We start from the raw sequence: 24500 nt of genomic DNA on the forward strand, positions 1-24500 counted from the left end.
ACACAGCCGAAAACAGCAAAAAGAACAAAACAAAACAAGTACCATACATGTATCAACTACCGTATAAAATGTGGTTGGAAGAAAATGATGGATGCTAACCAAGCAGTCATGTTTATCAATCAAGCATAAATCGGCGTCATCCAGGAATTGTCGATCATGGCCTTCTCTCACCAAACTTTGGGTTATGGAATAAACCTAACATTTGGCACAAGCTGTGGTGTACGGACTCATATTTTTATTTTTGGATTTGCTAATTCTGTTACCTCAACGGTTTTCTGTGGTATACTCAAATTAATGATATGTAAATTTTAATAAAATAATTGGAAATTAAAATTGTTCAATTATTTTTAATTGGATACTTACTTGACATTCATTGGTTAAAAGATGGATTATATAGAATATAAACTTTCTTATCAATGACTAATCATGCCGTCTAACAATACTATAAAATTAAATGAATATACAACCGCGCGAATCCAACTCTAAACTTTTTATTTTTAAAGTTGATCCTCTTTTCATGAAAGTTATTCCATGTGTCACTAAGTATCATATTAGCTTACTTTCGGCCACAAAGGATTCCATCATCAGCCAGAATTTCAACACATAAATTGCCCAACCATACGTCAGCAAGAAACAATCAACAGCTGGGCCCAGCCGTTTTAGTGTGGGCCCAACGTCCCAATCAGCCCAGGTCAAACCCCGAACATAAATGAGGGGCTCGTACGTGAGAAACAGAGGATCCGTAAGCGACGTTTTAACCTTTTTTTTTTTTTTCCCATTTTTAAATAATAATAATATGAAACCCATTATTTAATTCATATTACCATATAAGGAAACCCAAAATGTCCAAGCATTCACGGGCACTTCTCTTTTCACTAAACCGGGCACTTCTTATCTAATTAGGAGCCCGAATTACCGATTGGGTCCAAAGAATCATAATTCAAATGATTGAACTACAATGGACAGGACCGTCTTTTGACACACCGCTCCTTGTGTAGAAGCCTATAAGTGTATATCTGAGTGATATTTGATTTTGCTTTTTGATTTTTCTGGGTTATGTCTGGCTAAGGGCGTTGCCACTGCGGATTCAATCAATTCCGTGGAATCAAAAGGTTGGATCAAAAGTCATTGAAGTTTCTCTTTGTATGAGAATTTTTGGCTGTTGAATTCATTGTTTGTATGGCTTTCTTTGAAGTTAATATCTGCGATGTTTGGTGTGTTTCTGGTGATTTGTTTGAGTTGCTTTTGAGGGCCGTTGCAGTTTCTGGGCATGGATGCGGAGGAAGTGTGGAAATTTTGGTGAATTAAAAAATTGGTGTTTCTTTTTGGAGTCAGGGGGAGAAAAGGAACTTAAAAAGTGGAAAAGTTTTTCTCGTTAAAGTAAAAACCTTTTAAGTAGGTTGTATACTGAAGGATGGAGGTTATCAGTCATTATTTTGTTTTGTTTTTTAAATTTCTTTGAGGGCTGAAATGGATATTGTGGTTTTGGTGATGTAAGATAGAATATGGGTGCACGATCAAATTTAGTTGTTTGGGCATTTATTGAATTTAGTTGATGGGGCTTTGGAGATTTGAGAGAGAATTTCTTGTATTTGATGGTGGAAGGGTTGTCTATTCGCATGCCTTGGTTTTTATATTTCTTTTTCCAGACTTCTGAAATTTCTTTTTTCACACTACTCACTGTCTACTCCTCATTTTTATCTTTATTAGTTTCTTTCTATTTGATTATGGAGTTGGAATCTGTTCATAAATTGCCTTTTTCACAGACACTTAGAGAAAAAAGAAACGTATAGTGGGGTTTTCCAGTTTGTGAAATGTTTTTTTTTTTTTGGTTGACGGGTGAAATTAGCGACGATATACAAGATAATTGTATAATAATTTGTTGTCTTTCCTTGAGATGATTGTCTTTTGATTTATGTTTTCCTGTTAATTTGGAATCATAATGGGGCCATCAATCATTCACGCTATATGATGTTTATTACCAGAAAAGGAAAAATTTTCCCCTCTCTATGAGTTGCTCTGGCTCTTAAGTTATCTGCACTGCTCTGATAAATTTCCCTTCTGGTGGTTACCATTTTTGTTGGTTAAATTTCAAACAAAAGTTCCAGTTATAGCTAGAGGTTAGATTACTGTCTCAATCTTGTTTTAGGAAGGCTTGTGGTCTGTGCTTGTATTGTCACTCTCTTGGATATTCTTCAGTTATGATGAATGTTTACTGGATGGCCTATGATTACCTGCCACTCATGAGATCAAATTCCCTGTTCTTTCTTTTCTCTTCAATAGATCAAAGAACAAGAGGTTTCTGGCGTTGCAGTGCCATTTTAAGAAGTTATTGCTGCTAATGAGAATTTTGGGGCACTTACTGTCTTGTAAGGAACTGTAACTTTTTGCACATTATGCATGTCTGGCCCTGTGGCCACTGGTGATGTTGTGGAAGGAGCAATTTCTCGGACAGAGAGAACAAAATCTCTTGATGCCATTACCTCCAATGGCAAAGACTACCAGTCCATCGTAACCAATGGGGAAGTTTTGCATGCATCTTCTGAAACTGTTGGGTTTAAATCTGGGAACCTCTTTCTTCCTAATGGTGAATGTTATTCTGGATCATTGCTCGGTAGTGTACCTGAAGGTCCAGGGAAGTATGTCTGGTCAGATGGTTGTGTATATGAGGGTGGATGGAGACGGGGGATGAGGAATGGAAATGGTAAAATTCGGTGGTCTTCTGGAGCCGCTTATGAGGGTGAATTTTCAGGTGGTTATATGCATGGTACAGGGACTTATACTGGACCTGACAATATGACCTATAATGGGCGCTGGAGGTTGAATCTCAAACATGGGTTGGGATATCAAAATTATCCTAATGGAGATGTCTTTGAAGGGTCTTGGATCCAGGGAACACCAGAAGGGCCTGGTAAGTATACCTGGGCCAATGGAAATGTTTATTTGGGAAATATGAAAGGAGGGAAAATGTCAGGGAAAGGAACTCTTACTTGGACAAATGGGGACTCATTTGAAGGAAGCTGGCTAAATGGAATGATGCATGGGTTTGGGGTATATACATGGAGTGATGGTGGCTACTATGTTGGAACTTGGACACGGGGTTTGAAGGATGGAAAGGGTGCATTTTATCCAAAAGGCAGTAGCCTTCCAGCTTTACAACAACTGTACATTAATGCCCTGAGAAAGCGAGGGCTGTTGCCAGATTTGAAAAAGCAGTTTAATGTCTCACATATTCATCGTGCATCATCAGTGGATATGGGAAACGTCAAGGTTGGTGGCAATCAGGTATCTCGTCGAGGTTCTTCTGATAAGCTTTCAAAAGGAAACCTGTTAAATTTGGATCAGTCTCGCAACAGAAATGTTGCCCTGGAAAGACGTTGGAGTCTTGAGGTATCTATCGAAAAAGTAATTGGACATGATTTGTCATTGGGCTTATCTGAGTCTGTCTCAGAAGGTGGAGAGAAAGAGAGTGTGACAAATGCCCCAATTTTGGAACGAGAATATATGCAGGGTGTTTTAATTAGTGAGATGGTGTTAGATAATAGATTTTCACCATCATCTAGAAGTGCAAAACGGCGGCAGAAGAAACTTACAAAGGATGTAAAGAGGCCAGGTGAAGCAATCATTAAAGGTCACAGGAGCTATGATCTAATGCTCAGTTTGCAGCTTGGAATACGGTATACTCACTGTTTCCTCTCTGGTTATGTTCCTGTACTGAGATAATTATATTTTCCTAATTTAATACATCTTCTTATCTTTTCTTATTTGTTGCATCTTATGCAAGTATGTTGTATAGAATTATTAAGTATATTTTTTCTGCTTATTCTCTGAGTAAGATGCGTACCATGCTGGTTCAGATTGGTAACTGAATGATCTTCTCAAAGCAGTTCATCTTGATGCACTTCCGAATTCTCATGTTTAAATTGTTGTAACAGGTTTACCTCAAATAACGCAAAGCATATAAAATATTAAATCTGACTGGTACTTGACAAGATTGGTTATGATTGGTGCAAAACTCTAGGGTTTTAAAATTCACTTTTGAGGTTAATATTAAGTTTCATTTAGGAATTGAACTCAAGAATTGAGTTTATGAAACTTCAATGTATATTTTTAGGTCAGAAGATTTTATATTTCTACTTGGATTGGACACTGTTGACTGTAGGTGGGTTTGTATTTGAAAGTTGGAAGAAGTCTTAAGATTGGCTCAGGTTTCCAAAGAGATTAATAAATGGGATGTTGAGTTATTAAGATAAAATGTTCCTTCCAAGTGAAGCTTAGGAGATAATCATGTCATGGCCAAATTTTACCTTTGTTGATTTGATTGCCTATAAAAAGGTAAATTCATTAACATTGCCCAAAAGACATAGGCCCACTTGTCATATCAAGGATGTAAATATATGCTGATCTTTATGTCTGTCATTATATTTTACTCATGATTGCTGAGTATGAAATTGAATGTGATCAGATATACTGTGGGGAAAATTACACCAATACAGAGGCGAGAGGTTCGTGCATCAGATTTTGGCCCCAGAGCCAGTTTTTGGATGAGCTTTCCAAAAGAAGGATCCCAATTGACACCTCCTCATCAATCAGAAGATTTTAAGTGGAAAGACTACTGCCCAATGGTTTTCAGGTTAGTTGTTCATATTAGGTTTTCTGCAGTGCATTTGATTTATTTATGTAATTACTTGGCATAGTTGTGAAATTCATCATAGCTTGTTCCGGCTGCTCTTACACTTTGGAAATTATAACTGTGAACCATGACAGGGTGGCTTGCAAGTTTTCCTTTTACTTGTTTGCAGAGAAACCATGATTAAGGCAAGATTATTTGCTTGAGGTCATGGTCTTCTTTATGCAGGGTACAATGGATACTACACAATTAGAATTAGTCATTCAATTCATCAAAGCAACCAACTACTGAAGCTTATTGTGCATTTCTTAAAATTTTAAGCTTTTGAAGCAACAATGCTGTGTGATATATTGTAGGGGAAGGTTCTATGATGGATATTTAGAAAAATAAGCTTTTTAAAATCTTTCCCTGTTTTTGGAGGTTACAAATTCTAAACTGGCTTGTGTATACCTTTTCAAGTCTTGTGCAAATTAATAGAACTTTACTTCTGATGAAAGGTGGCCCTAAAATTCATGTTTGATATTGGGGAATGCCACAGACAGTGCTAATTCTTTCAGGGTAGCATGGTCTTATTTGTTTCCTTTTAGCTGGGCCTAGTGCTTCATGGAACTAAATAAAGAAAAGGAAAAAAAAAATGGATGGACCATCATTTTGTGGGGTAGCTTTGGAAAAGTTGAGGCTTTGACTCTTAGGGTATTTCTGGGATATTAAAATGTATTTGGACAAGGCTTGCATTTGGGTGAGTGTTACATGTTACATACCATATCACATCTTTCTTTGATTATTTTTTATTTTTAATTCTATTTTTTACCAGGGTTCACTGCATATAGCTTATCTTCTTGTTTCTTAGTTGAAAAATCTTATTCATATATTTTTCTTAGCTAATATTGTAAACTTACAGCGCATAAAATAAATCAAGTGAAAGTATAAAAGATAAACGTTAGATTTAACAAACATTTTGTAAATAGATGCAATAGATTAGTAGTGTGTAATTAATATTATTGGACCAAGAAGTTCACAGCATATATTAATATTACAAATAAAACATGTGTACATAAATTTCCATAATTTCTTTTTGGTCAATAAAATATTATATTTCAAAATTACATTCAAGACATTGTTAAAAAATATATGAGACTTTGACCTGCTCCAAACCTCATTTGCAAAATACTTTTGGTTTTTGTATCCTATTTGTACATGGTTTTATGGGTAAAGTGTGAGATGTGTAATGGAAGAAAATTAACAAAAAATAGCCGCGAGGTCACCTTATGAATGAGGAATACGAATGAAAAAGATGAAAACAAGTACCAAATTGTAATACAAGTTTATAATATGCCTCCACCTGTTAGAAATATTTGTTCCTTTTAATGGAATTCTTAGCATTGGCCATATCAGGAGAAAGAGAAAATTCTCCCTAATTGGTGTTGACTGTGCAAGAGGTGGAGGATATAGTGGGCCACTTGTTGTTGCATTGTCTAGTCATATCCAAATTGTGGTATCTTCTTCAGATGATAGAGATGAGTTGGCAGATCTCAAGGACTGCAAATTAGATGTCTTAAGGTTGGTGCGGTGGATTTATGGAGTATGGGAGATGTGTAGGGATGCTTTGGGAGGATAGGAATATCTTCATATTCAGGGGAAAGAAACACCAATGCCCAAACTGAAGCATATTTTTTTAGTAGCTTTTTCTTCCTTCTTTTCTTTCTTTTTGTTCTTTCTTGTCTTTTCTTTTCTTATCTTGTACCAAGTGTTAGAAGTAAAAGAAAGGGGGATTCTTTCTTGGATTTCTTGAGGCTATGGATTGTGTGGTTTAGAGGCTTTTTTCTTTGTAGCTTTCCTTTTTGTGGTGCTTCAAAAGTTTAAAATATGCTTCATGAGTATGTGGGTTGTGCTGTCTTGTTCTGCTGATTTTATTAGGTTTTTATCATATCAAAATAGCAAGCCTACTTTTAGAACCTTAATTTTGCAAAACTTGTTAACCATAAGAACAAGGTAGCTTGGTTAGGTCATCATGATGGCTGTCATGCATTATGTTTACAAGCAATGTAGACCACTGAGGAAAGCCTTTGTTGGATTACTTTCTTCGGTTATTGCTGATGATTCTATTAAGAAAGGATTTGTGACCCACATGCTTAAACTTTTATAACTTCATGAGCTCTTAATTTTTCTTCAGGAAAAATGTATTCTCTTTAGTGTGGGAAGCTTGTAAGGATTGCCTATATTTGCCATGATATTCTTAGAGACTAAGGGTAGTTGGGATGGGAGGTCATTGATATGTTTATACTTTCCATGTCCTTAGTTGTCTCCTTAGCATTTCTTTGCCTATTAAAAAATAAGACACTTAGGGAAATGGCTTTGGAGGTTCCCTAGAGAAAGGAGCGGTCTTTGGCATAAGGTTATTGCGAGTATATATGGGACACATCCTAATGGATGGGACGCCAACATGGTGGTTAGATGGTCTCACAGATGTCCTTGGAAGGCTATTGCTCAAGTTTTCCAGGAGTTCTCCCCTTTTGTCCGCCTAGTGGTGGGCAATGGGGAGAGAATTCGGTTTTGGGAAGATCTTTGGTGGGGAAACCAAACTTTGTGTTCTCAATTTGCTGATCTCTACAGAGTTATTTCTGTGAAAAACCTCACTGTTTCAAATGTTCTTGGCAATTCCTTACCATTGTCTTGGAATTTTAACTTTCGCCGCAATTTAACGGATTCAGAAATTGATCTCCTTCAGAGATTAATGTCCTCCCTTAATTCTGTGCTTCTTTCCCCTTCTTCATCAGACTCAAGAGCGTGGTCTTTGTCTTCGTCAGGCTCGTTTTCAGTGAAATCTTTTTTCTATGCCTTGTCAAGAGTTTCAAGTCCTTTAATGTTCCTTCCGGCCAAGTTTTTATGGAGCTCAAAAGTCCCTTCAAAGGTTAAGGCTCTCGCTTGGTTAGTAGCACATGGGAAGGTAAACACTAATGACAAGTTGCAATTGAGAAGACCCTACAAAGCCCTTTGTCCTCAATGGTGCATTCTTTGCAAAGGAAATGAAGAGTCGGTTGATCACCTTTTTCTTCATTGTCCCGTTACCATGGGACTTTGGCACAGGTTGTTCAATCTAGTAGGTATGATTTGGGTCCCTCCAAGGAGCCTTGAGGACATGTTGGTTATTTCTTTTAAAGGCTTGGGGAACTCATTAAGAGGCAAGACACTTTGGCAAATTGCTTGCCTTACTTTGATTTGGATGGTGTGGCAAGAAAGAAACAACAGGATCTTTGAGGATAAAGGGAGAACGGAAGAGACGGTTTGGGATTTGATCCGGTTTTATTCTTCTCTTTGGGCTTCTTGTACTGAAGCTTTTAGAGGAGTTCCTCTAAGCATTCTACAACTCAATTGGATTGGGGTTTGCGTTTCAAGAGTTTGAAGATTGTTGGGGTTTCTTTTGTTTTTAGAGTTCTATTGTTGGGTGTTTTCCTTGGTATTTGTGTAGGAAGGACCTCTCATCATTCCCTTGGTTTTTTTCTCTTTCTTTTGTCTCTTTTTTCTCTCATGTATTTGTTCTTTTATTAATATAATCTTCTTTGTTTCTGATCAAAAAAATAAATAAAAAAAATAAGACACTTTTAGTGGAAAGAGCTAGTCAGGGTACAAATAGGAAAAAAATGGTTTTCTTCTTCTCTTTAGTTGTGCTCATTTGTGACTGAATCTACAATATTCTTATTGATTATTGGCGTACATGTTAAGCAGCCACTTTCCTCTTTGGAACTGCATATTTGGATCATTATTTCAGTTATACCACACAGGCTTCCTATTGCATTGAGGATGAAAACATCCACTCACTTTGTTCTTTGTGGATTGCATCCATCTATCTTCCCAGTTCTGCTATTTTAGCAATTGCTTTGTGTACACTCTACTTGTTGCATTTACTGAGCTCGTTATCATGCATTGCTATTCTGTTGGAAAATAATTTAAAATTTTATTTTGTAAAAGGTCTTTATTTATTTGCTCTAAATGTTTTTATTATAATGCATTCTGATGTGCATACTTTCTTCTTTTCCAGTTGTACATGTAGCTGTTGGTTTTGGTTTTGTTTTGTTTTGTTTTTTATTTTTTTCCCTTCCTTCTTTCTAGCTGCATTAATTATGTCTTGATTTACCAAAATTTATAGAATTAAATTTTGTTAATTAATGTACTTAAGATGCACACCTTTCTGAAAACTCAAGTGCTTGATTACTGATTGAAGGAATTTAAGGGAGATGTTTAAGATTGATGCCGCTGACTACATGATGTCCATTTGCGGAAATGATGCTCTGAGGGAACTTTCTTCTCCTGGGAAAAGTGGTAGTGTTTTCTTCCTGTCTCAAGATGATCATTTCATGATTAAGACTCTTCGAAAATCTGAAGTGAAGGTGTGCCATCTCTATTGGATCTTGTGCATTTATATTTGCTAGTTATGGATAAATTACATTCTGCGAAGGATCTGTTTTTTAATTTTGGTGAAGCTTGTTCACAAGAACATTTTTCACAGAGCTTGTGCACACGAGTTTTGCAGAAATTACATTCTGCAAAGAGGTTTTTCCCCCCTCTTTTTAAAAATTTTGGTGGAGCTTGTTCAGGAAGTCCTTTTTTTTTCTTGGAAATTGACAAAAAGTGAAGTGTATTAATAAAGGTGCCCACAAAAAATGGGATGCAATCATGAACACACAATGCATATGAACTTATGAACCATGCCTAGAGAAAAGAAAGCACAAGACACCAAGACTTTGTGAAATCCATTGTGTAAACAAAATCCCACAAAGAAGAAGAAAGAGTGTAGCCCCCCATTGGACCACAAAAAAAAGGTCCTTAAGAAACGAATTTTCAACCCCAATCTAGTACGTTCCACCCTTGCCAATATCCTGTTTTTGTGCTTTTCCAGACAGTCAAGAACAGAAAAATGAATCAGCCTCTAGACCATCTTACGGTAAGCACCCATGAAGCTCCATGCCAGCTAAGCAATGCCATTCTAACCTAATGCAGGAGGACCCAAGACACCACTATTTACAATGATGAGAACATGATTGGTAGACTAAGAATTCTGCCTGCAGAGACAACACCTGTCAACCAGCTCTCATCTTCTTCTTGTGAGATTATCCATGGTGAGGGTTTTCTCCCATGCTCCTTCTCAAAAAAAAAATCAGCCTTAGAATTTCATATTAGTTTGGATGGGAGGGTCACTGCATCTCTCATATCCAAAGAAAAATAATAGCATCTGACTAAAAATGGATCTTTACTGTTACTCCCCATACCAGCTTGTCTATAAAATAATTGGAGATGAAGAGGTGCTTACCACCTGCAAAAAGTAGGTTCACAAGAGCCAGCTTCTGGTCGGAAGAATTCCTTTTGATCCTTGGATTCCAACAATCCTCATCCCAGAAAACCAGGAAACTAATCTTTTAATGGACCTTATCCACACTAGAGTTGTTTCAAAACCCCACTGACCATTTCCCACTGAAAAATGCATTATTCAGATAAAAAAAAAAAAATCATCCTTCCCCTTTGTATATCAATTTTCCTAAAAGCTTCAGTTTGGACCCACAATGTATATCATGCACTCTAACACCCACCCTCCCTTGCGTGCAGTCACATAACCCCACATGGGGAGACACATAATCCTGTGGGCAAACAACCTCAATCAACCTCCATAGATGTGAAGAATGTTCTAGAAGATAGGTGATAGCATTTGTACCCTTTCTTTGTTGGAGAGAGTAGCCTATAAAGATACACTTAAGGGCTCTAGGATCTAGCTTGCTGCTGTTTTGGTCATACATATGAACATATGAGATACTCTCAAAACACTTCAAGAGGGAGTTGGTTGAAACCATTGAAGTTAGTAAAAAATTGTGAGAGGACGATCATTAGGGATCAATGATCCTGGACCCTAAAAGGCATTCTATTTATCAAGTTTGCTACTGTTAGAACAACTTCCCCCCAATAGGACTTAGGCATTTTACCATGGAATGGTAGGGCTCTTGTGACTTCTAACAAATGCCTATTTTTTCTTTCTACAACCCCAATTTGTTGCGGGGTATTAATGCTAGAGGATTGATGGATAATACCTTTTTCTTAGAAAAAAGGTGATAGAACTTGATTAAAGTATTCCCTCCCTTTGTCAGACTTAACAGCTTTTATTCTCACTCCAAAATGATTTTTAATCATTTTGTGTAACATAGGGAACACATTGCTCACATCAAACTTATTTTTTAGCGAATAAAGCCAAGTAACCCTAGTGCAATCATTTATGAATGATACAAACCATCTGGGACGAGAAATATTTGGAATTCTTGAAGGACTCCATACATTAGTATGAATCAAAGTAAATGGATGAAATTTTTTTTTATCAATGGAAATGAGATTCAATGGTGTTTAGCCAACTCACAGACTTCACAATGGAGTGCGCTGACATCTAAGTTTTCAAATAGGGGAGGAAACATTTTTTTTTAGCAAAAGAAAGGGTGGATATCTCAATCTTCACACAACCAAATTTAGCCCTTATTAGATGAAATGCTTTCGGAGAGGTAGGAGAGTTGTAATCCCTGTTTCCACAACAAGGTTTAAAAAGGTAGAGTCCCTCTTGTTCGTTAGTATGCCCTGTCATCTTTCTAGTAGCTTGGTCTTGAAATACATACTGAGTCTGAAAAAATGTTACACGACATTTTAAATCTTTAGTGATTTCATAGACAAATAAAAAATTAACAGATAATCTTAGGACGTGTAATACTAATTTTAATGATGGAATGAGTGACAAATTTATTGTGCCTTGACTAGCCACTGTGGCCAATGTACCATCAACAACTTTAATCTTCCCATTTCCAGGATATGGACTGTAGGAAGAGAACCGATGGGAAGAGTTTGTCATATGGTCAGTAGCACCTGAGTTAATGACCCTGACCCTTAGAAAACAGTTTTCTGAGGCACTAAAAGGATGGGAATCTGAGAACTTGAGTATGCAAGGGGGCACGAGGCACTAGGATTATCCAATGATGATGTAAAAAGGCTTCTAAGCCTATCTCTCTCTTCTTTCTTGAATCCGCCAATCTCAGGGATGTTTAATCATTCTGATAAGAGGATTGAGTTTTTGCTTGAAGCTTTCGAGATGTCTCTTTAGCATGCCTCGGTTTCTTACAGTAGCTGCACCACAAACCATCCTTATTAGTGAATGGTTTGTGAGTTTCTGCCTTCTCGAGTTCTGCCACATACCTGGTGGAATTATTCTGCACCCCAGGATCAATCATTGATGCTCCACATACCCTCTGGTTACTCACCTTAGAATATTCTAACATGGTTGAATGCAAAACAACTCGAGGTTGTTTTTCAAATCAAGCTGGTTCTTTGTCTTTGGCAGGAAAACACTAGCAGTTGCAAAACTTCTTGAACCCATACGGTTATTCAGAAAAAACGTCTAAAGCTCTAGTACCATGTAGAACTAACAATTTTCCTAAAAGCTTAAGTTTGTAGGATTTAAGCCTATAATGTATATCATGCACTCTACCACCCCTTTTAATTGCCTTCCATAAGCTGAATCAAGAGCTTCTCTAGCACCAACCCTCTTCCATTTCCCCATATTTTCCCATGATTAATTTTCTCCAAAGGTTGTCATGCTTTTCTGTGAATCTCCAAAGCCATGTACTAAGTAATGCTTTATTGAGAGGCCCTAGTCTCCTAATCCTAGATCCCCACAAGATTTATTAAAACAAACAACAGGACCACCTAACTCAATGAATCTTCTTGTCCAAGTTACCTCCAGATGGCAGAATATCCCTTTTTATCCATTCTATTCTCTTCTCACCTTTCTAGGGATTCCAAGGCTGACAAAAAGTAAATTGGTAAGCTAGAAAGGTACTCCTCAAAATCGTAAGTCTCTTTTTTGAAAGATATTGTCATTTTCAAGAAAAAACCTTCTTTCGAATATTTCCATAATTGAATCCCTCATTGAATAAGACTTAAAAAAACACCCAAAGAAAAACCTGGCTGAATTTTAAGTTTGAACTATATAAATATAACTCTAGGCTTTCCTTGTACAAGGATGTGACCTTTTTTTCCCTTACCCTCTTTCAGCTTCATATAGTGAGGTAGACATGCTTGAACACTATTTGCATGCTTGACATGGGACATGAATCCACTTTTTTTTTTTTTTTTTTTTATAGGAAACGACAAATGGATATATTGATAGAAAAAAGAAGTACAAGAGAAGGATGAGGAATCCTCCCACCAAAGAAAACTAAATTACAATAATACAAAAACGGGAAAATACAAAGAAAAAACGAACAAACTCTCTAGATTAGACCAATCCATTGGAATTACACATCGCTAGCCAATCAAGTTGTAACACGTTAAGGGGAATCCCCTTAAAAACCTTGGAACAAAAAGCCCAAAGAGAAACAAGGAAATGAATAGAGTCCCAAAGATTCTCTGAATTCCTTGCTTTATCCTAAAAAATCCTCGCATTTCTTTCCCACCACACAATCCAAATTAAAGCAATGCACACAGCTTGCCACAAAACGATCCCTCTCTTAGATAAACTAAAACCATTATAATTGATGGACAACATGTCGGAAATGCTCCTCAGGGGAACCCAATCCGTCTTGGCTAACTGAAATAATTTGTGCCACAACCCCATCGTCAAAGAACAATGAAGGAAAAGATGATCTGTTGATTCTCCATGCTTCATGCATAGTTTACAAATATTAGAACTAAGAGCTTTGTAGGGTCTCCTCAATTGTTACAAGTCATTAGTATTTACCTTCTTATGTGCCACTAACCAGACAAAGGACTTGACTTTAAAAGGAACTTGAGAATTTCAAACGAACTTAGTAGAGAAAACTGAAGTAGAACCAGGAAATTGGGATAAGGCAAGAAAGAAAGATTTGACTGTAAAAAACCTTGAAGAAGATAAAGACCAGGATCTCGCATCTAAACCCGAAGGTAAAAAATGCAAACCATCAAGTGACCGCATGAGGCCTTCTAAATCTTCTATCTCAGAATCGGAAAGGTTACGATGGAAATTAAAGTTCCAAGAAAAGGAACGAGTAGAATCGAGAATTGAAGAAATATGAATATTTTTATCCGTGACTACTCTAAATAGTCTTGGATATTGGGATCCCAAAGGTGGGTCCCCCCACCAAAAGTCTTCCCAGAACCGAATTCTTTCCCTATCTCCTACCACAAACCGAGTAAACTTGGAAAACTCCTGAAAGACTTGTATAATAGCCTTCCAAGGATAACGATGTGACCATCTGACTATAGTATTGGCATCCCAACCATTAGAGTGTGATCCATAAATGCTTAAAATAACCTGATGCTATAGAGCTGAACCTTCTCTAAGGTACCTCCACAACCATTTCCCTAAGAGAACGAGATTCCTTAGAGAAATCTTCCCAAATCCCAATCCCCCTTTTGCCTTTGGATTACACACTACATCCCAACTAACAATATGATCTCTTTTACCTTCCCTAACCCCTGACCATAAAAAATCCCTTTGCAATCTCTCAATTTTTGCAGCCACTGAAGTGGGTATCTTAAACAAGGAAAGGAAGTAGCAAGGCATGTGGGTGAGGCAAGATTGGATAAGGGTTATCCTACCTCCAAAAGATAAATAAGCCTTTTGCTACCCATCTAATCTTCTCGAGATCCTCTCAATCATTGGATCCCAAAAGCCATAAGCCTTGGGATTCATTCCCAAAGGAAGACCCAGGTAGAGTATAGACCACCCAGAAGCCTTGCAATCAAGTAACTTGGCCAACCTAGAAAGATGATCCTGTTCAAGATTGATGCCATAAATATTACTCTTCTCAAGGTTAACCTTAAGCCTAGAAATATGCCCAAACACTAGTAATAAATTATTGAGAGTCTGCAATTCTTCCTCACTAGTGTTAGAAAAGAAAACGGTATTATCTGCAAATTGCAGATGGGACACCCTTGTTCTGTTCCTACCCACCCTGAAACCCTCCAACAAATTTCTTTCCTCTACTCTCAATAACATCCTGCTCAGTACATCTGCGACTAAAGTAAACAAAAAATGGGATAAAGGGTTGCCTTGTCTTAAGCCTCTAGAAGCCTTGATCCACCCTTTAGCGTTTCTATTCACTAAGACTGCATAAGATACCGTAGACAAACAACCTCTCATCCATTTCCTCCATCTAGGACTAAACCCCTTCTTATCCAACACATTATCCAAAAAATCCCAACTCACATGGTCGTAATTCTTTTCAAAGTCAATTTTGAAGATGACTCCTTTCTCCCTTGATCGTCTTTTCTCATCCGCTATCTCATTGGCTATGAGAATTGCATCCAAAATTTGTCTCCCTTAAACAAAAGCGCCTTGAGTAGAATGGATAGTTTCATGTAGTACCCCTCTTAGACGCCCTGATAGCACTTTGGCTATTATCTTGTAAAGACTAGTGATCAAGTTAATAAGTCTAAAGTTTGAGATTTTCTTTGTCATGTTTTTTTTGGGCAACAGAACTATGAAGGAGGCATTAGTGCTTTGATTGATAATCCCGCTCCGGTGAAACTCAACAAACACTCTCACTAAATCCTCCTTGATCACATCCCAACAATCTTGAAACACTGCAATGGTAAAGCAATCAGGCCCCGGCGTCTTATCCCTATCCAACTGAAAAATGACCTTAGAAATCTCTTCTTCAGTAAAAGACGCACTCTCTTCAGATATAGGTGATCAATCTAAACCTTCAACTCTCCAAGACTCTCCAGTAGGACTTGCGTAGAGCTTTTCAAAGTAAAGTAAAATCTCCTCTTTGATGCTCTCGGAGTTATTCAACACTAAGCCTCTTTGCCTTTTCACAATTATTGTATCTTATTAGTTATTGCCTAAATTATAACAACTTGCTCCCTTCCATATAGATATTGTTTGTTTTAGTCCCAATGGACCCTTACAACTTTAAAACGTGTCTACATGGTTAAGAGGAGTTCATACATATATAGTATCAAAAATATTTTCCTTTATTTGATTTGAAGAATAAGTTCTTGACACTATATATGTGGTGAATTTCTCTTTATCATGTAGACATGTTTTAAAGTCATGAAATCTTATTGGGACTAAAGTAGATAATATCTAGACAAGAAGAAGTGAGTAGTTTTGAAATGGTACCAAAGTCAATCCTTGACTTCCATGCGAGCTTTTTTTATCCAGTCCTGTAAAGAATGTTTGTCCGTTTAAGAGGCCCCGAGTCCTGTAGGATACAATGAGGACATTGTGTTTACATGGGAGTGATTGTGATATCTCACATTGGTTAGGGGAAAATATTCATGGAATTATATATATAATGAATTCCTTTTAACCATATAGAAGTGTTTTAAAGCCGTGAGGGTTTATTGGGTTAAAAGCTGACAATATTTACATGGAAGGGAGTGAGACGTTAAAAATGGTATCAGAGTTGATCCTCAACCCTAATGTGAGCCTTTGTTTGTTTAGGCTTGCAAAGCATAGAACACAATGAGGGTGTTATTTCTACATGAGGGGGTGATTGTAATATCCTACATCGAATGGAGGAATAAGTTTCCGACACTATATATGTGGTGAACTTCTCTTAATTAAGTAAATTTGTTTTAAAGTCATGAGGGCCCATTGGGCCTAGAATGGGCAATATCTACATGGGAGTGAGTTGTTTGTTATTGTAGAAAATGGGAATATAGACATCATAGACATCATAGATTCTTGCTCGCATATACATCCAATTTTATTGTAAAGAAATGAGAATCTTATTGTAGAAAATGGGAAACATGGGGTAATTTTCTTCAAATAATTGTCATAGTTGGTGTATGAAAAAACCTCCTGAAGCAAAATAATGAGGCAAATGGTAGGGATGGCGCTTTTATGTTAGTGTGAATTAAATAGTTTACCACCTCTTGAATTTGTCTTAGAAGGACTATAGCAACATGGCTACCTAGAGTGATGGTGTGTCCTTTATCTTGGAACTAATCTTGGTTATTTGTGAATCCTCTAGAAAATCATTGTGGCTTACTTCTTTGGACAAATTTAGGAGAACATTTCTAGAATGTTAAAATAGATACATATTTAGATTTTGTTTACGATTATGAATGCTAGCTGTAATGCTGCTAGTTTCTTTCTGAATGAAAACCTTAAGAAATATAATTTGAAATGTTGATCATAGTTCTTAACTTTCTCAAAATTTCTTAAATAATTGGTTAAATCCAACTCTACAGGGCTTGAAATTTGACCTGTTGTCAAAGTTTAAACCTATTATAATTTTTACCTACTTTTCTCATCTTGGCTTTAAATTTCCATAAAATTTTACTAGTCACAGTTGGAGGCTTGACTCATGCGGTAAAGGGTTGGGGAGAGTTGTGAGAGGTTCCAAGTTCAAGTCTGAATGGGGACAAACACTTACCTATAAAAAAACTGATGGCCACTCAGTGCAAAATAAGAGTTTTGAACCTTGGCAAATAGATAAAGGGAGGGTGAGTATGAAAAGATGCATAATGCGGTGTGATTTTACATAAATTTTGGGTGATGCAGAAATGGCACATCATCTCCACTCAACTATGACACACACCTGCCAAAAAGTGGGGATAAATAAAGAGTTCATCTTGTTAGATGCTGCACAAAATTAACTTCTGTTTGTTCCTTGAATGTACTTTTGATCACAAAGTTGGAATTTCTTTAAGGAATTGCTAATGTTTAGTGTTAATTTTAATATTAACTACTGTTACTAAATGTTGAGTGTGAAGCAGTAATTTAAAAGGCTTATAGGACTGAATGAATGAGTCTTGTGACTGAGAGCAAGGCTTAAGGACTTTGTCTTAAGATGCAAATTTAGACATTGAGGATTGCTTCATGTTAGAGGAGCTTGCTTATGTTTATAAAAGCAGAGGTTATGTTTAAAGCAGAGAGGGTGGGCCACTTCTATTCTGTTAGAATTGAAGGTGTAACATGCCTTTAATTTCAATTGGATATGAATGGATGTCAATGAGGGTTAAGGATCTTCTAAGTTGGGAACATATGGCAAGACTTAAAGAGGACTAGCTTGTTGCAACTAGAATACACAATGTTTTGAGAGTTAGGGGTGGGGAAGTACCATACCGGACTTTTGGTGTTCACTACATTTCAATTTTTAATGATATTGTTGGAGTTTGCATTGCCCTATGATTCTTTGCCTTGTCCTATTGTCAACATTAGTGGACAAATCACATGAAATGGGACCTTTGTGCTTTTGTTAATAAAACATGTATATAAATTATTAGCTCCCAATTTTCTTGAATTTGCCTACCTTGGCAATAAAGAAACTAAATACAGAAGAAAGAATAAACCTACAAATTGGGATTAATTCATTTTTCTCAAAGTTTACTTCCTTATCGGAGATGGCTTCAAACCACACAAGTAACCAACTTAAATTAACCATTTGAGCTTGCAGATCCACACAAAAGACAAGAGTATGGTCAGAAAACAATAGATGGGATACCTCCACCCTCTCACAAACTCTATTGTTGGATTCTATAACGCTGGATCCTAGGACCATACAGGGATTGGAAGATTAGTGCACCACTTCCACCGAATGTCTATAGGGATCCATGATAGTGTCATTTTGGGCTTTGCCTTTTCCACCCTTGTATCAACTACTGAGGGTACAAATGTTATTCATGGGTAACTTATATCGTGGAAATTTTAAAAGAGTTTGATAATATTTCAATTGTAAACTGGTTGAAATTTGTGATCTTCCTAAATCTCCTTAACGACGGTATGAAGTATCCCTTATTTCTTTTTGCTGTATTAGGTTATAGAAAAAATAGCAGTAAGAAAATGTGTGAAAAACAGCTAATTTGATTAAGTAATTCGCTCGGGGGGAGGGGGGGCTTGGGTGTTAAAATATTTTTAAAAAATAATCAATTAATTGCAAAGTAACATAAAAATGAGAAGTAAGGCAACGATAAATTAAGGGGATTGAGAAAAAAATGCGCAAACTCTTTTATAGTGGTTTAGTAATCCATCCACATCCACTCTCCTCAACCTCTTGATCAAGTGAGGGTTTCTCTATCAAGACTTCCAACTCAAGCCGTCAAGCTTTATAATTGGATTCATGGTTAGAGCACTTACAATCCTTTTAAATTTTTCCACCTACTTGAAGTCTTTCTCTCACAATGAGTAAATAAGAAAGTTTTAATGCTTCCAATCCTAGAGACAAGTTTAGCTCACAATACAAAAGAAACTAGGATGAATTTGAAAGGTGCACTAATAGAATTTGCAAGTGGAAAATCAATGCACTTAGATGAAGAGCTTTGAATGAGAGAAAATGTTTTTCTAATTGAATGCAATTGTTCTCTTATCAGTAAATGTTCTAACATTCTTTAATTTATAGGTTTCTAGATAGGGAACCTAAAAAGCCATAAAAGACCCTCGACTAGTCAAGCATCAGTTCGATCAATTTACTAGCAGTTGGACATTAAATGCTTTAAAGGTGATTGTTGAGGTTTTTGAGCTCAATGTGCAACTGGTCCTCGACAAGCCTTGGACCAGCCCTTAATCGACCCTAGACTTGTCCTTCATCAACCCTAAATTGGTCCTCGATTGGCTTTTGACCGGTCGAGGCTATGCCTCAATTGGCTGCACCCTAACTACTAGAAGAGAGAAAAACTAATGAGTACCCTTGACTGACGCTTAATCGGTCGAGTCCAACTAGTTGAGTGAATTCTCATCCGATTCAATCGGTTCTTGACCCTCTTAATTGGTTACATTGAAAAGTGCTTAAACTGACCCAGTTTGATGTTTGGAACTTCTAGTAACTTGTGTAAACCTTCTTAAAATCTTTTAAGACGAGTTTAGAAACAATTTGACTCAAAGTTTTGAATTAAAGCAAAGATTCATTCATTTCTTTGATAAAAATAATGTTTTAAGCTTAAGTGAGGATGAAAAATCAACTTTTAAGTGCATGAAAAATAATTTAGACATAAGCGCACCAATAAATACCATCTTTCAAATTGTCCTAGGTCACTTCAAGTCTTCAAGAGTTCCAAGACTTCATGGTATTGACTTTCCTCCATAGTTGCTTAAGATTTCTTTGGTTTTACACTTTTAAACTTGGAAACTTCACTTGATTTAAATCATTAGTAGACTTTACCTTGTTTTTTAATCATCAAACCTGACTAGGAGAACCCTTGGGCTAACAATATGTTTTTCCATTGTAAATATTGACTTCAATTCATGATGAAAATACTTGAAGTGGCCTAATTTTACAAGGCAATTAACTTCAATTGTTGCCCTTGCTTGTTTGATGTTCTTGTTAATCCTGGACAAGTGTGATTTTCAACATTCATTTTAGTTTATTAGTTTCTTTTGTTCTTCTCAATGAACTATGTAGCATTAGAGCATGAAATATTTTTTACTAGAACTGAAGTTTATCTAATTTTTATTTCCTTCTTTTCCTTTTTTTGGTTACAAGATTGAAGTTCTCTAGTCATCGAAGTTGTGTTTTTATAGGTTCTTTTGCGAATGCTTCCAAACTATCATCATCATGTGCGGTCCCATGAGAACACACTCATAACAAAATTTTTTGGTCTTCACAGGATCAAACCTTCAAGTGGGCAAAAGGTAATCAAATTAATGAATTAATTATTTCTAATATTGCAGTTCTTTTTCAATCTAGAATGATGCCTAGTTCTGGATCTTTAAAGTTACTAAAATTTCGGAAGTCAATAAACCCATATCAATGAGCTGAGTATATTAAGACTTACCTTAACAGTATTGTTTTCTTGAAACCCACTGTTGAGAACATGGCGCTTTTTATATATTCTTGTTTGCTTATCCAAAAAAACAAAACTACTGTTGAGCATATGATTGCATATATGTACAATGAACTAATTTTTGTAAACTATGTCCTACTTTGCAGTTTCGCTTTGTAGTAATGGGAAACATGTTCTGCACAGAATTACGAATCCATAGGAGATTTGATTTGAAAGGTTCCTCCTTAGGGCGTTCCACAGACAAGGTTGAAATTGATGAGAACACAACACTGAAAGATCTGGATCTAAATTACCGCTTTTATTTGGAACCTTCTTGGCGTGATGCTCTATTGATGTAAGTCACAGTTGATAAGCTGTTATGTCGTTGCCATTTACATATTTTCTGAAGTTCACATATCATTTATCCATCAATCATGAAGGTGCAATGCCAAAAAAAAAAATGCTAAAAGGAGATATGATAATCACTAAAACTTAGAAATATATTGTTATGTCTAGGAACAGTTAACCAAACCTTTTATCTGAAAACACTGTCAATTTTTATAATAAATTGAGTTTACGAGACAAACGTGAAATTCTAGAGAAAGCAACACTCAATGATTTGGATATCAAGAAGATTTTATTTTATTTTCATTTGCATATTTTCAAAAGTATTAGTTCTTGAATCAAATTTCAAAAGATTGGTTCTTGAACCAAATTTCAAATGGGAAATTATTGATGAACTTTTTCAGGAATGTATCACACAACTGTAAAGAACAAGTGTTCATTGAGCTGCATGAAGGTGGTATACAAGTGATGCATTTTTCATCTAAGTTCTATGTCCAGTTACTGATTATGAATTTTTTTTTAAACCGTTTTGAAAATGTCTTTCAATTTCAATTTCGTTAGTTCTGTAACACCTGAGTCCTTTGTCTAAAATTCCCTCACCAATGTCACCAAAATGGTTAAAAAGAAAAAGAAGGGAAAGGTAGAGGGCTGTCTTTTCTTGAGATCCTTACTAATTTTATTTTAAGAAAGTGTTATAAAAAATTATATGTTTCAGAAGGGGAAGAAATGATTTATTTTGAGTCCTATGAGAACAAAGTGAGTGATTTCATTTTTAGGTGATTTCCAAAGCCCTAATTCCTTGTCAGTTTTAGCTTTAATCTCCATGATTTATATTTCAATAAATTTTTTAGCATAGTTTGGCTGCAAATGAATGTCAGGTATGTAGTCTCTTTTCTTGCATATCAATGCTCCTGTCGTTGGTTATAGTTTCCTTGTATATCTTTATGCAGGCAGATTGAGATTGACAGTAAATTTTTGGAAGCACAGCACATTATGGATTATAGCCTTTTACTGGGTGTGCATTATCGAGCCCCCCAACATCTGCGGTCTCTCATGTCTTACAATCGAAGTATAGGAGCTGATGGATTGGGAATTCTTGCAGAAGAAGGTGGGTTTCATATCCAATATCTGATGTTCTGTTTGTTTGATTCATATGGGCATGCATCACTTGCTTGATGGTAAAGTTAATAAAAGAAATTCGAGGAATGTAAATAACTTAAGTTGCAGGTGCCTTTTTGTGCTTGAGAATTATATGCAATAGGAGAAAGAATAAAATATAGTGGATACTGAAAGGAAATGATAGTTTTATTGGAGACTCATCTCAGGGTCTCTAAATATATGATTACATGTTGAGGAGACCAAAAATGACAACTGATTCCTCCTTTAGCTATCATTTTAATCAACAATGCTTTCATAACAAGCTTGTCACAAAAATGATTTTTGGTAATATTTTAGTGTATTAGAATTCATAAGCAGTGAGTTATTATTTAAAAACTGCCATCTTTAACCGCATTGGAACTGATGAGCAGTTACTTGAAAATTGTGGAACTCTCTCATGGTGACTTGTGGTGTACAGCTGTCTCCGTTTATTGGCTTTCCTTGAATGACATTTCTGCCAATACTTTTATCAGCCTTATATTTTGAAGGTACTAAATATAACTATGAAAAGAGGAAAACTGAGATAGAAGAAACCTTCCTGCTGCTACTGTAGCAGCAGTATGTATAAGAGCCAAGATTTATTTCTATGCAAAGAAAACAAGTATTCCTTTAATGTATACTCAAAAAGGCCTACCAGGCTGCAATTTTCAGGGTTGTTCAAAATGCAGGATTGTGGAGGCTGATTTTCAGTACCTGGTCAAAGGTTTTGAACCTCTAATTGAACAGTTCGAGTTGCAGCTATTGTAGATATGGAATTAAGCAGTGAATGTTGAACCATTACCTGGTTCGGATGAGTTTTATCATTGAAGTAAAAAATGCCATTTCTCATTTTTGTTTAGCTGTGCTCTTCCAGTTTTTTGTGGTTGTCTACTTACAATGTGTTTGAATTGATGGATTATGATTGAAACCATGCATTGATGATGGATCCAAACCCTTGGGCTGGGCATGTCTCTGGAATCTAATCTGATCCCATTTTTTGCCTGTCTACAGCATTTGCATAGTTGCATTGTCCTGCAGGGCATGAACTGATTTCAGTATTTCATCATCCAGTGGGACAAGAACTGATTTCAAAATTTTGTTGGTGATGATTCAAACCACAGATTCTATAGAGGATGATATCTCTAGCTATCCAGAAGGCCTTGTCTTGGTGCCTCGTGGAAGTGATGACGGTAGTGTTGTTGTGGGCCCTCACATCAGAGGTAGCCGATTGAGAGCATCATCTGCTGCTGGTGGTGAGGAAGTGGATCTCCTTCTTCCTGGAACAGCAAGGTTTGATTTCTTTGGCAAATGTGTAGTGTCCTAAAAGCTCTTCTGAAAGCTTGCTTGAACTTGATGCCAATTGCCATTTGAATTTCAGTTAACAGAACGAGTTTCTTATCAGTTTTTCTAGACAAATGACAAAGTGATACATTAAAATTTTACCTGACCCTCAGAGAGATGAAAATTTCTGGAAAGAATTAAAGGTGAAAGCTCATACATATAAAATAAAAAAAAGATCAGTGCGCTTAATTTAGAAAACAATCTATCTTTAAAGGAACTAGAAATATTCATGTTGTGTGAGTAGAAGGTGAGATAGCAAAAACATTCTTGTTTTCTTTCAATATCTGAATTCTAATTTTCTTTTTGACCTCTTAAGCAGACTCCAAATCCAGCTTGGTGTGAATATGCCAGCAAGGGCAGAAAAGATTACAGGGATACAGGAAGTAGAGACACTTCACGAAACATACGATGTTGTTCTTTACCTGGGTATTATTGACATATTGCAAGAGTACAACATGAGTAAGAAGATTGAACATGCATACAAATCTCTTCAATTTGATTCCTTGTCCATCTCTGCGGTTGACCCTACATTCTACTCCAAGCGCTTCTTGGAATTCATTCAGAAGGTCTTCCCTCCAAATGAGGTAACAAGTTGAAAGGCCTTGGATCCAGTATGTCCATGCCTGTAATGAGAGTTCCGCCCTAGTGGGAGACTGCTTGCAGAGTTAACAAGAACATTCATTTCTTGGGGCCGGCCATATGAACTCATGTATTAGAATTAAAGATTGGGAGAAGGGGCTAAAGTGTTGCATATTGTGAGTAGGCAAAGCTAAATCATCTCTTCCAAGCCCATCCTAAAGGCTTAGTTGATAATGATGTTAAAAAAATTTATTTCCATGTTATTGTCATTTTTTATTTTTTTTTATTTTTGCATTATGTTTGGAGTTTGATTCAGGTTGTGTTATTTCTTCAGCTATTTGTATTCTTTTCAACTCCTAATGAGCTTCAGTGAGGGGAATGTATGATTTGAGGTTCTTAGACTTTCGGATATGCTTTCTGGTCATCCTATAGTTCTTCCCTTCTACAAAGAACCTCTGTGCAGCGTGAGTGGACCAAGTTTAGCAGGTTCTTAATTAGGAGTAAAACATGGACACCTAGAGAGATGCCTTTATATTTGGTGCAAAACGTACCTGCTTGTGGCGTAGATGGTATAGTTACAATTAATAGTGGTTGGGTTGTAAAGGATGCCATTGATTTTTGCAGGTGACGAGTGAAAAATTAAAATATCTTATTGGTCGTAGGACTCGAACACGTTCCCCTTCCTTGCGACCGTAAAACCCAGGTCCTTAGAAAGTGTGTAACATAGCAAAACCGTGAGACGTGGGGCATCAGG

The 24500-nt window shown here is 36.5% G+C and overlaps 1 protein-coding gene across 4 annotated transcripts; it reads left to right on the forward strand.

Annotated features, from left to right (window-relative positions):
- The first annotated feature begins 1006 nt into the window (after positions 1–1006).
- LOC117920175 (phosphatidylinositol 4-phosphate 5-kinase 9) lies at positions 1007–24154 on the forward strand. Of its 4 annotated transcripts, XM_034837556.1 has the most exons (9): positions 1008–1112; positions 2284–3677; positions 4466–4633; positions 8853–9018; positions 20103–20213; positions 20512–20699; positions 21640–21797; positions 22948–23116; positions 23487–24154. In XM_034837556.1, the coding sequence occupies exons 2-9, from the start codon at positions 2401–2403 to the stop codon at positions 23761–23763; spliced, it is 2514 nt and encodes an 837-aa protein (XP_034693447.1). In that variant the 5' UTR covers positions 1008–1112; positions 2284–2400; the 3' UTR covers positions 23764–24154. The 4 variants fall into 4 exon arrangements, with proteins under 4 accessions (XP_034693451.1, XP_034693450.1, XP_034693452.1 ...); XM_034837560.1 differs by lacking the exon at positions 23487–24154 and having other exon boundaries at positions 1007–1112; positions 21617–21797; positions 22948–23034; XM_034837559.1 differs by lacking the exons at positions 22948–23116; positions 23487–24154 and adding an exon at positions 22838–22941 and having other exon boundaries at positions 1007–1112.
- Positions 24155–24500: the final 346 nt, after the last annotated feature.

This window comes from Vitis riparia, chromosome 8 (genome assembly GCF_004353265.1).
Source record: "Vitis riparia cultivar Riparia Gloire de Montpellier isolate 1030 chromosome 8, EGFV_Vit.rip_1.0, whole genome shotgun sequence".
Lineage (NCBI taxonomy): Eukaryota > Viridiplantae > Streptophyta > Magnoliopsida > Vitales > Vitaceae > Vitis > Vitis riparia.

Coding starts and splice junctions, on each gene's coding strand:
- LOC117920175 (XM_034837556.1), top strand. CDS start 2,401: ATGTCTGGCCCTGTGGCCACTGGTGATGTTGTGGAAGGAGCAATTTCT. Junction 20,214..20,511: donor AACCTTCAAGTGGGCAAAAG/GTAATCAAATTA, acceptor CCTACTTTGCAG/TTTCGCTTTGTAGTAATGGG. Junction 23,117..23,486: donor CTTCTTCCTGGAACAGCAAG/GTTTGATTTCTT, acceptor CCTCTTAAGCAG/ACTCCAAATCCAGCTTGGTG.